Below are 12564 nucleotides of genomic sequence, written 5' to 3'. Positions count from 1 at the left end.
TACAGCAAATAGCTCTATTTTGTATATTATCTCAAGCGATTCAGAAGATTGGGAGCATTACACGGAATAGGAAGAAAAAGCCTATTGAGGAAATAGCTCTTCATTGCTGGAGTTCAAAGTTGTTGTTAAATGCAGTATTTCAATAGATGTTTCTCTGTCTTGTCTTTGCTGGTTGCTGGAACTAGGAAAGTCTTGGATATCTCAGCCCTTTGTCGGTTGCCAGATGCCACATGCAGGTCAGCAGTGACCCACACATCAGCTGTCCGTGCCTGCTGGACAAGGCAGGATCATGAGAGCTTCCAGGCACCACAAAAACATCACCTGAGCTGCCTATCTCACAGAAATCAGCTTACCTCTTCCCAACCCCGCCTGCTTTTTATTTGTCAGATATGGACTTGTTATGTTGTTGGGTTGGTTGCTTTTTTTTTTTTTTTTGGAAACAAAAAATGCTTATAAATTATAATGTCTATAAAATGCTTTTATGAACATGACATCTCTTGCATATCCTAGATCTGAATGTAGGAGCTGCTGAAACAGTTAGAAGGAATGTAGGAGAAAACTAAAGTTTATATGTTTGCTGTTACCCGTTAACAGCATAATGGTGTATTCATTAGTTGTAATGGATTATCTTTCTATCTAAGCAGTAAGATAATTATCAACATATGAATCAGCAGCAAAATATTTACAGTGAAAATGAATGTCAGGGCTCTAGCATTTGTACCTGAGGAGGGTACCTCTCTGAAGTGCCGCTGAGACATGCTCCTTCAGGCTGTGTCAGTGGAGCATCTGAGAGCCAAAGGAGTGCGTGAGCGCATCTGCCCAAGGAGGAGGAAGGGTTCTGCCTGAGCAGATGTCCTGGTGTATTTTTGTATCCAGAAGTACTAAAAGCATGCAAAAAGTTAATGGAAAGTCTTGCATGTCTTGTGTCAGAGAAGCCATTCTTCTGATACCATTATGTAATGATGGCATTCCAGAGAAACTGGAAGGTAAACTATTTTATTGCTTGATCTCTCCTGAGAATGCTAAATTGTACCTTGATTGGAACTTACTGCAAAATATTGTTCTTAACAGAACAATATTTATTTAGACTTACCTCATTACAGTTGCTGTTAGATTTATATTTAAAGCTATTTATTCTTTATAAACCAGACTGAAAAAGAGGTGAAACCTCAGTTTTCCCAAATTTTTTACATGCTACACCCACACCTGTACAAAAGAATGATTGTTACTGTTGTTTCAAGTCTTACTTACCTTTAAAGGAGAGATGCTTTAAATTTACAGGAAAAAGGCATTTCTTCTAGTGATAACATGTAAAAAGTTATTTGAAAAAAGATGTTTCTGAACTGATCATTTCTTGGGAAAGATCTGGGAGAGGACAGAATGTTACTTCTCACCAGGTTACTTGCATGGTATCCCCTTCTCTAGCACCCTTTGGCTAAGAAGAAATAAACCCTCCCATATATTTGCAATGATCAGGCTAGGAAATACTTGTATTGAAATATCTTGGAATTTTGTTTTTCAAAGGGTTTTCCTTGAAATCGAGTGAATAATTTAGTCAGTGTACAGAAAGGTACTTTTGTAGTTATTCAGAAACAGTTCATATCATTTTCATTCTCTTTTTTAACCTTACGGTTTTCTGTGTGGCTCAGTGCAACTGGTAGAAGTAAGTGGTATAGGTTTTACATCTGGTAAAATGTTTCTAAAAGCAAATATTAATGGCTAAGTAAAGGTGAGATTGTGTCAGGAAGAGAGGTCTTCTAAGTCCATTTAATGATCATGCCTTGTTTGTTGAATCTACTTAATGGTTCCATGTGACTTCCCTGACATCATCATAAAGCCCTGTTGAGCTTCGTTCTCCTCGCAGCAAAACCAGGGAAGTAGTGCCTATCTGCCTCACAGCTTGTGTGGGTTAGCCTTAAGTGCTGTGAAAAAAGCAGTGAAGATGCTCAGTGAATGCATAGAATTACATGCTACATATAATTTGCATATGAGATGATGCTATCATCAGACGCTTGGTATCCATTTTATCACTGGAGAAAAGCATTTGTCATGTAGTCACCTTATAAATGAACATGATCTTTACCTACGCTATATTTATTAATATTAATGCTGATTGGTCTGATGTGTGCTACTCTATTGTTTGTTCCATGTATTTAAAATCTGACTGTGGCAGGATCTCACTGGTCTCCTTTTGACTGTTCATCATGGTGGACCCAAGTGCTTCTCTTGGAAATACTCTGGTTTGTGAGGCAGTGTGAAGCATTTCTGCTGGGCTGGGTAGCAGGCTGGGAGCTGCAATAGGGCAGATTTAGCTCCCTCTGGCACAGGTGTGTAGCACTTGTGTCATATAAGCAAGGTGTGTGAATGACAATACTGAATGAGGTGGTTTGGAGGCTAAGCATCGTCTGCAGCATGGGAGTTAACATGGCCTCCCTCATCAAGGAAATAATTATTTTCACTGCTTTGAGAAAATTGCCTTTTAAAAAATGAATCTAGCGTCCAACAAAATCATTAATGTATGGATGCTTGTTGTTTTTACTTTAATTAAAAATGTGTTGTGCAACGTATTAGGTGCAGTATGGTAGCCAAATTCTACTTCAAACTGTGATGTACAGTTTTAATGACAGTTCTGCAAGGACCAATCACTGTGTACTCTTTCTCTTCTCTATATAGGCAACACTTAATGAAGTATACACATTACTAATGTCCGTCCTGCAGAGAAATGAGCTGTGAAAAAATTCAAGCAAACATGTTCCAACTGTTCATACAAAGGATTGCATAAGTCACGCATTGTGTTTCCACAAAACTTTCCCCACAATTTGCTGCTGATCAGCATGTACTTCACTTACTTTCCTCCAATTAAAATTTGCAAACAGACCAGCTTTCCAGTGCTAACAGAGATTCAGAGCCACGTGTTCCAGGAATGGCTGGGTACGCCACGCCGATACAATATAAAGGCAACGTTAATCACCTTCTCTCTCACTTTTTAATAGCTTCCTTCCATAGTTCTCATTCTCCCTCACTAGAGACTTAAGATTAAAGGAACTTTTCTCAAATACAGTTTAATCAATTAAGATGGATCTCCTTCATAGCAATGGAGTGCTTATCATTCAGCATTTACAGAGAGACTACAGGGCTTACCAGGATTTCCTTAATTTTATGTCACATGTTGGAGATCCTCGGAATATATTCTCATTTTATTTTCCTCTTTGGTTTCAGCTCAACCAAGTGGTTGGTACTAAAATGATATGGGTGGCAGTCATTGGTGATTGGTTCAACCTGATATTTAAATGGTAAGAAGTTGTATTTATTCTAAAATTTGCTATTTCTAACGATGGTTAGCATATGTTCCTCAAGTTTGGGAAGTGTTCTGTGGATGGTGTAGTATTTTCCCCATAATTTTACAATAAGGTTTCACGATGAAGATTTTTAACGTGTTTGAAATGAAATTTTGCTAAGACAAGAAGCTATTGCACTGTTATACAACAATTTTGGCAGTATAGTCCTTTGTGTTCGTTGTAATATTATTTATCATGCTTTGCTGAGGTGTTCTTACATAAAAATCTTTTTATTGCATTTCTTCATTTTATTTTATTTTCTGTTAGGATTTTATTCGGCCATCGTCCCTACTGGTGGGTGCATGAGACAATGATTTATCCCAATCAGTCAAGCCCATGCCTTGAACAGTTTCCCATAACATGTGAAACTGGACCAGGTAAGAAATGTTGGAGGTTGCACTGAAACATTTAATATGTATGGTGGCTTTGGGGGTAAGTAGAGGATGTGACTTAAGATAATTTTATATGGTATTAAAAATATGAAGTAGCCTATGGATACATAACTTCTAGATTATATGCTGCAACACTGGGAGGAGTTCTAGTGTTCATAGCAGCAAGGTAGCAGAATAGCAGCTCAAGTTTCAGCATGAATATTTGTTGAATTAGGCCTCTGGCTGCTCAGATTTATGGAGGTGTCTTCAACTAGCTCAGGTATGCCATAACTTGATGTATATGAAAGAAATACAGCAGTTTGGCACATTCCATGTAAGCATGTTGCTGCAGAAAAAAATAAATATTACTTGTTATCTCATGTTCTTTACATTGCAGTGACTCTTTGGGGAAAAATAATGTTGAGGTGCTGTAAAAATTTTGTAATTACAAAAATTACAATTTTGTAAAGACATTAGTATTCAACTAGCAACTAAATGCTCTATTTTTTAAAATAGATGGAAAAGTGCTATGCTTTCTGATCAAGATACTGGCTCATGCTGGTATAGGATGGGTAAGCTGTTACCTGCTTGATTACTGGCAAATATTCTGGATTAGAAATAGATGAATCTGCTAAAAAATTATATTGAGAAAACAAACTTGAAAAGTAGTTAATATTCTTTCTGCCTTTTTTTTTCCTGAATGATCAGATGCCTGAGTAACTGCCAGTAGACATTTTCTGTATGCCTGTTACAGTCATCATTTCTAAGCTTAAACTTTTTGTTTTTATTAGGGAGCCCATCTGGACACGCAATGGGATCTTCCTGCGTCTGGTATGTAATGGTAACGGCAGCACTTAGCTACACAGTGAGGTGGAAAGAGAAATCAGCAGTTAGCCTTCACAGGTCAGTATATTTCCATTATGGTAACTCTTACTGATTTTTGTTATCATGTTATCATTTTGTTATGCTTTTAATGGACTTATTCTAACCAAATACTCAAGTAGTTTCTATCCAGCTTGTTTAAAAAAAAACAAAACAAACAAACAAAAAACACCAAAACACTGTAATATACTTCAACTGAAGATAAAGAATATTAAGAAGAGTTATGCATTTCTACAGGTAGGTATTTAATAACTTACAGACATTACATCACAATCTCTCTGAATCAGCCTCCTATTAAAGACTGCATCAGGTCTTTAGTGTCAGAAATGTTAAATTCTGTTGGTTTTTTTTGTTTGTTTGTTTGTTTTGTTTGTTTGTTTTTTAAATACTGAGTAGATTTACTGCTTCCATGGTAGTCATTCTTACCCTATTTTAAAGCAAACACACAGTGCTAGCTCTTCAGCTTGGTGGGGAAGCCATGTAATGTAAACTTTGGTGTCTGTGCTTTCCAAGCTTGGCAAGGCTGTCCCTGTATTAAACCAAATTAATGATGTTTTAAGTTTGAATATGTTTTTATGATGCTAAAATTGTTCAAAGCAATAGTTCTAATTTAACTTGCCTTTCATCACTAAAATATGATAGTGTCAAGATTTGAAACTACTGAGATCTATTCTTGCAGCCCTGGATGTGGCTGCAAGAGTAACTAACTATTTTTGCTAGTATTTTAGTACTGACTTCCAGTCTTTAATCCTATGATTCTAAACTTCTCCACTTGTAAATCTCTGCTCAGTTAAAATATGAGCCTGACACAAATGCACCTGATGTAAATTATGAGATGAAATATCTGAATTTTTAAGCATCTTTCTTTTTCCTCTTAGACTGACACGGTCGTTACTCTGGACTATTTTTTGGATTATCCAGATCAGCGTATGCATCTCAAGAGTATTCATAGCAACACATTTCCCTCATCAAGTTATTCTTGGAGTATTTGCTGGTAATGTTGCTAATTTTTTTTTCCTTCACATATGCAAAATCCAAAAATTCTGAAATATGAGAAAAGGCAAGAGATTTTGAGTAGTACTACTCAACTGCAGTCTCTGGAAGATTACAGTCTAATTTTGAAATTTGCAACCTTTGTGAGGCAGTATGTGTCTGCTGTCTTTGTAATTCACAGAGGAAGTGAGCCCTTGTCGACAGGCAAGTTGTTGCTGACTGCATTATTCTCAACAACACTACAGGCTAGCACTATCTCTTTTGTACTGACTACATCTGATCTTTATCTGTGCTGCCTGCCTGGAAGGTAGTGAGGAGGAAATTGCTCCTATACAGCCCTGACTTTCCTCTCAGGAGAAAGCTGTTTGGTGCAATTTGGTTCATTTTGAAAGGTGTCAAGGAGTAAACTACCATGTGTACAGTGTGAACAAACATGGGGCCAGAGATCTGCAGCAAAACAGAAATTAGCAGTGCAAACACCCCAGAAGGATTGAAGAATATAAAGTACATATCTCAGAATTAAGTATGTTTTGAACTGGTATTTATCATCTTGAAATTATGACCAATCTCTGGTTTCTGTCTGATCTGAAGGAGGGTGACTAGAGCATGGAGCAGGGGCTGCTAGTTCATATACAGAGAGGCCTGTGCAGCATGAAATGACAGCTTGAGACCCAGTTGTCCCTTTACACAACCAGGGTAAAAGGAATAAGAAAGAAAATAGATAGTTGATTGCTGTGTCCTTTCCTTCAACAGTCACAGCCTGTGTGAGAACTGGTGTTGGAATCTGCATTGCTGTACCAGCCTTTGAAAGTTTCTTCTAGAAAAGGAATGTTGTAGTTTACCTCTAATATTGCAAAGGTGGTCGTGTGGGTGATGCAGTCTGGCCTAAGGCATGTCTCCTATAAGAAAAAAAAAACTGGTGCTTGGCATTTAACACTTATTTCCCAAACTTAGCAGTTTTGAGTGAGAGAAAAGTCTTTGCATCTACCACAGAAGTGGTAAATTGTGTGTATGTGAATACATTTGTATCTAGGTGTATTTTATATAAATGCGTGTGGATACATATGTATTTTCTTCTGTCTTCAAAAGTCAAATCCTACAGGGGCACTGTAAGAAGTACTTCTTCAACATTAGTGTGTTGTTCCCTGTAACACTGACTTTCTTATCTACAGGAATTGTTGTGGCAGAAGCATTTGAGCATACCCCTGCTATTCAGACAGCAAGTTTGAGAATGTACATCAAGACAAACTTGTTTCTTTTCATCTTTGCCCTTGGTTTTTACCTAGTCCTCAAGCTTCTTGATATTGACTTGCTGTGGTCTGTCCCAAAGGCCAAGAAGTGGTGTGCCAATCCAGACTGGATAAACATTGACACAACTCCGTTTGCTGGACTGGTGAGAAATTTAGGTGCATTCTTTGGCTTAGGTATTGGTATTAATTCAGAAATGTTCATCACCAGCTGCAAGGGTAAAAACAGCTGTAAGATAAGTTTCCGCGTATTGTGTATAGCTGCTTCTTTAGCTACACTACAGCTGTATAATTTTGTTAAGATACCTACTCATACTGAGTATTTGTTCTACATTCTCTCTTTTTGTAAGAGTGCAGCTATGCCTCTGACTGTAGTCGCCTTGGTTCCATACTGTGTCCACACGTTAATGAGAACAACTGATAAGAAATGTAATTAGATAAGGTTTCCAAATGGTTGCCAGTGCAAGGATATGAACTGTTCAAGAGCCCTCCACAAAGGCAGTTCTAACTCACTCATGTTAACCAAAGGAGATGCCACTGCACCTTTGATGTGCTCCTGGTAAGTAGCCTGTATATCCCAAATCAGTGCATTCAAGAATGGTTTTGGCAGCTCAGAAATATTAAGTAGTTGCTGACTTTATTCCTAGAAGCATTGCAATGAAGGATACTGCAGTATGGTTTTCTAACAACATTCCGAGTCATGCTGAAGTTTTAAAGTAAAGTATTATTGGCTAGCTTTATTTAGCTACTCGGTCACCTTTTAGTTCTGTCCATTGCCAACTAGATGGTGCTTTGGGCCTCAGTGGTACATAGTGGTACACAGTATTTAATTTTTTTATATGTAGATGTATGCTAAACTGCTAGCTAATGGAGTGACAGTATTAAACCACCTACAACTGTACAGCTGTCCCCGAGCACTGTGAAAAAAACCAATGCAGTTATCAGGAAGGATTTCTATAGATCTATCTTCTTGCGCTTCCTGAGCTAACAGCTTCTGCTTAAGCCAGATGCGAAAAAAAATTAAATAAAAAGAAAATTTGTTCTAATTAGACTCTGTAGAATATATTGTTGCATTACTGTGATTTTTGAAATTTTTACTTTTAAAAATGATCATATCATGAATGATAATGGTTACACTTTTGATGTTGAAAATACATGAATACGATGTAGTAAATATTGTAGTCTTGTACGTCTACACAGAGCAACAAATATAGAAATCTGTGAATCACTAAACTAGCTCAGCATACTCCCTCAAGAATGTTGTTCATGCTCCTATATTGCAAGTGTAAATTAGTTTAATTCTGTCATTTCAAGAGTCACATGTCAGAATCAGTTATTCCTTCTGTAAATCATGAAAATGGGACTGATGAGTAAGCTTGGCTTATGCACAGAAGTAACTAATATGCTAAATGTAAATTTATTACGTAGAACTGATGCTCTACAAATGGAAAGCCACATGATTTCCCTTTTTCCCTTTTTGTTCATTATTTGTCACCTATTGTTGCGTATTCACTTTCACTGCCCAGCCTCTAAGCAATATCATCCTTACAGTACTGAGTATGCATGCAGCGTAAGGCTTTAAAATGGTAATGAGGACTATGTGTGTGATCTGATAGCAGTACAGCTTAGAAGATGTTAGCATAGTATTGCTTTGGACTTCCAGTTAGTAGTGGGATGTAAATAATCTTATTTAATTGGGAAAACAAGGCAAATTTGATTTGCCCTTGGTAGTTCAGATGATACAAATTTCAGGGACATTCTTTCTTAAAAGCCTTCTAAGACTACTTTGACATTTAAAAAGTTTTTAACAGTCTGAGGAGTGCTCTGCCTTACATAACTGCCATAGTTGTCTTTAATGATTCTCTGAACTCTTGTCCCACAGCATTTGGCTTGAAACCAACCTTATCTATAATTACAACTCTTTAAAATTTAAACAAGTATGAACTAAGCTAATGGGACTGGAAACAAATAATGAAGAACTAAAAGACAGCTATGGCAAAGATTTCTCCTGCATTCAGTTTGCTCTGTGCTTGGTTATTCCCTAGTAGAATGTGAGATACAAAGCGCTAGAAGGTTGGTCTAGTTGTCCTTCTGTCTGTCTATCCTGGCCAGCAGGAGATGCTCTATACATAGCAATCTGGCTATTGCAGCAATGTTTGGGCCTACTGGCAATGTGAGCAGTTTTAAGAGAGGAATTATGAGTAGACAGATAGCACATTTCATGCTATGTGAGGGTCTGCACTTTGTGGTACTGACAAAGATTCTTGGAACCAGTATTAGCATAGATAATCATATGTGTAGAATGACAACAGTTCTGCAGTATTCTTTTATACAACATACAGATGCATAAGGTGAAAATGAGCTTACTTGTCTTCTTGGAGCTTCCTATTAATTCAGCCTGCAACCACAGTGCTTCAGGGAAAGGGACCAGCTTCCTGTCTGAACCATCTTATTTTTTTCTGAAACTATTGAAACATTACTAAAACTAAGCATGATGGGAAAACTGAATAAATGCAGTTAGTACATTTTACCAATAACTTCATAAGTAAGTTAATCTGTTGATATGGCAGTAGAATAGGCATTTTCTGAGCAGTGTGTTAGGCTATAGAGTTTTGCGCTTCTGCCTTAAAGAATCTCAACAGAGGGCTCCCAAAACTTCAGACTGGGTAGCTTTCTCTAGAGTGGTGGGATAAACAAATGTCAGATCAATCTTGAGATTTTGTTAGAATTGGTATGTAAATCAGGGGTTGGCCATTTCATTGATACAGCAAAATAAGTCTGTGTGTCCCTTAGGCTTTAGTGAATTTGGGATAACAAAGTGCCAAAAGTCCTTCTGCAGAAAGATCCTGAAAGATTCTTACTAACCTGTAGCTGAATTATGTGAAGTAGCAGTTGTAAAGGCAAGTGATCCTCACTCCTCCTACAAACTAGCTCTCAAGCTGGCATTGCATCAGTTCACAATGCTTATTTTCACCAATATGCAGCTTTTCTCTTCCTCCCTCTCTTTCTTCCTGCCTCAAAATCCTTCCCTCTGCTCAGATGTATCACTCTGATTGCACTCTAGTCCCTTCACACAGGTACTAAAGGAATTTACAATCAACTGGTTTCAATAGCACACAGCTACAAAATGGCAGGAGGTGGCAGCCAAGAATGTGCAGGAGCAATGCAGCTTTTGTACGTGAGTGCCTTCTGTTAGCAAGTATGTCTGTATAATACATAACTCTCAATATATACTAGTCAACTAAAAATAGTTACCTTGCCGAGAAGAGCAGCTTAATTAGCAATTGTACCACCCAGCTGGGTCCACGCTGTTGAGCTGCAAGGAGATAGCAGGCTCCTCTGCAGGCAGAGGCTAGCATAGCTTCATTGGCCTTCTCAATAGTTCTGCACTGCAGAGCAGATCCTTGCTACAGACATTAGCTAAATACATTCAAATATTTGCTGTCTGCTGTGGATATTGAAGGGTAAGAGATGCTAAAGCACAAACCAGTAAGAAATGCCAGTCATTCTGTAGCTAGTTTCAGTGCTGAGCCCCCCCACCTAATTGCTGCTCTAAAACATAAAAAGGCTATGATAATTAAAACAGAAGGTTAATAATGAGCTTCCTTGTTCATTTTCAGTTAGTGACCAAAACACAAATTTCTTTGGGACAAATAGCACTTTAAAGTCAATTATGTGGTTTCACAAGATTCTGATGAAGGCATTCTGTAAGTGGAATTGCATAAATCTTGAAATTATTTTTTGCTGCCTGGAATTAAGACATGGATCCTACTGAAGTTTTCAACCTTCCACCTTTATTTAAGTTTTAGCAGTTGTACTATTACATAGTTTTATAATATATAGTTTTATGGGGTGACTTGTTACAAAGTGGGGGAAATCTGCACACACATGAGCTGCAGATATCAGGATGTTGAGAATTACTTTTCCAGTTAATACTCTATCTTTCCAAATGAAGATTTAAATTTTAATACAGTAATTTGTCTCAGTATTCCCAATCACTACTCAGTAACATATTCCAGGAAAACATGCAGTAGTACTTATAAAAAAAACTTTTACAGAGTCTCTGGCAGAGGAAGATACTTCCTGATCTCTGTTGTTCTATTTCTTAGATCTGCTTAATACAAACAGCTAGTTAATTGGCTAAAATTTCTTATTTTTTTTTCACCTTTACCGTTTCTGTAAAAAAATAATTTCCAAAGGCATTGCTGTGCCTTCTGAAAAAAAAAACACACGTTATCTATCATTGTCTCAATAGAAGCGATTTAAATAACTGTGCCAATCAATTAACTGTAGGATTTTACACTGATTTATCTAAAGCATTTGTTGATATTCAAAATCTACTTGGCAGCTTCGATCAGAGCAGCGTGTCGGAGAACTGGGACTTACCAGGTTATATTCCTCATCTGAGTTATTTATTTCCTTACTGTTGTGAAGCTGCCTTCTTTGTGAACATCTACTTACTGGTTTTACTGGAAGGGTACTGCTGTGTCAAGCTGAGGACTCCATGTATTCGCTCTGTACCCAGGGGCAACCTGGCCTCTTCCAGCATCACAGCTGAAGTAGGCATGGAATGAAGTGGTGCAATGGGTCAAAGCTTTGTACCCAGGAGGAGGGTATCTATTATAATCCTCTGTAGAGCAGAACATCAGGAGGAATTTGAACCCTTCAGTAATACATTTGTGCTTGGGATTGTTTTTTTAATTCATACAGCTTACCTCAAGAAGTGGCTGTTTCCAGAACATCAGAATGGAGTCTTCCTTGACTGTTAATTAAGGGACGGATGGGACTGTGCAGTCTGACTGCAGGTGGTGGCAATTTCCCAGCTCACCAGTGAACATCTTCCTATTTTCAGGCTTTCTCTCCCTTTGCAGCTGGCTGAAAACTATTTCCCGAATGCATTAGCCTATGCTTAGTCCCCTCCATGTGCCTGATCAACTGCTTAAACAGAAAGCTACATAGATTTAAGGTACTGCATAACTCACCGTACTGTAGAGCACTTTCTAGCACAGAGGGGTACCAACATACACATACCTACTGCAAAGTACTTGTTCAGATAAACAGTCTTTGAAATGTAGTATCACAGTAATTCAGCTAATTGGGGCTCCAGTGGTAACAAGCTTATAGTATGCTCCTTTCATTGCCATTAGTTCATCATGATTGCCCCTTTCAATGATGATTCCTTGTGACATCACAGCAATGATGTCGGCATTCTCGATTGTGGACAGGCGGTGGGCAATGACGATGCAGGTGCGCCCTTCTCTGGCCTTATCCAGGGCTGCTTGCACAGTCTAAAAGCAACAAAGCAAGCATCAGAGTGAAAATGGGCAAATCAAATTGGGGCTCAGAGCTGGAGAGATCTGACTGCTTCAGACTAATTAACTATATTGTAGAATATTTGCACAAAAAAGGGAAAGATAAAAATACAGTAAGAATCAAACTAAGGAAAGTCTTTTTTTCAGCTGACATGCTCAGCTTGGATGTGCTTCTAAATTTCTACCATTTATCTAATATCTATGTGTGCCAAGCCAAGGAATTCATTGCCCAGCTCTCAGGCCCTGCACTGCTGTTTTTATTGGATATTCACACTCATCATCAGACACATCTGTTGTGGTTTAGTTTGTTTTTATGAAGCTGTATTTATGAAAGATTCCCACTGAATGCTGTGAAACCCAGGGAATTAGTATGCACAGTAGACAGAAAGTACTGCTTCTTAATGACAGTTTAAGAGTCTCT

At 37.9% G+C, this 12564-nt stretch overlaps 2 protein-coding genes across 4 annotated transcripts in view; one reads left to right on the top strand and one right to left on the bottom strand.

Moving 5' to 3' along the window:
- Positions 1-1265: 1265 nt before the first annotated feature.
- Positions 1266-11068, top strand: G6PC2 (glucose-6-phosphatase catalytic subunit 2). Its single transcript, XM_003207584.5, has 5 exons — positions 1266-3293; positions 3606-3715; positions 4501-4612; positions 5470-5585; positions 6757-11068. The coding sequence occupies exons 1-5, from the start codon at positions 3076-3078 to the stop codon at positions 7266-7268; spliced, it is 1068 nt and encodes a 355-aa protein (XP_003207632.1). The 5' UTR covers positions 1266-3075; the 3' UTR covers positions 7269-11068.
- Positions 10604-12564, bottom strand: part of ABCB11 (ATP binding cassette subfamily B member 11) — a 49193-nt gene continuing 47232 nt past the window's right edge. For all 3 annotated transcript variants that reach the window (XM_010713699.4, XM_010713700.4, XM_085227875.1), the window contains exon 30: positions 10604-12119. In XM_010713699.4, the coding sequence (XP_010712001.1) occupies positions 11919-12119 (201 nt within the window). In that variant the 3' untranslated portion in view covers positions 10604-11918. The remainder of the gene's footprint in view (positions 12120-12564) is intronic.

This window comes from Meleagris gallopavo, chromosome 7 (assembly GCF_905368555.1).
Source record: "Meleagris gallopavo chromosome 7, MGAL_WU_HG_1.1, whole genome shotgun sequence".
In the NCBI taxonomy this organism is placed as follows: Eukaryota; Metazoa; Chordata; class Aves; order Galliformes; family Phasianidae; genus Meleagris; species Meleagris gallopavo.
Note: the sequence above shows the minus strand (reverse complement) of the source record. Positions and strands in the feature narration are given on the sequence as shown.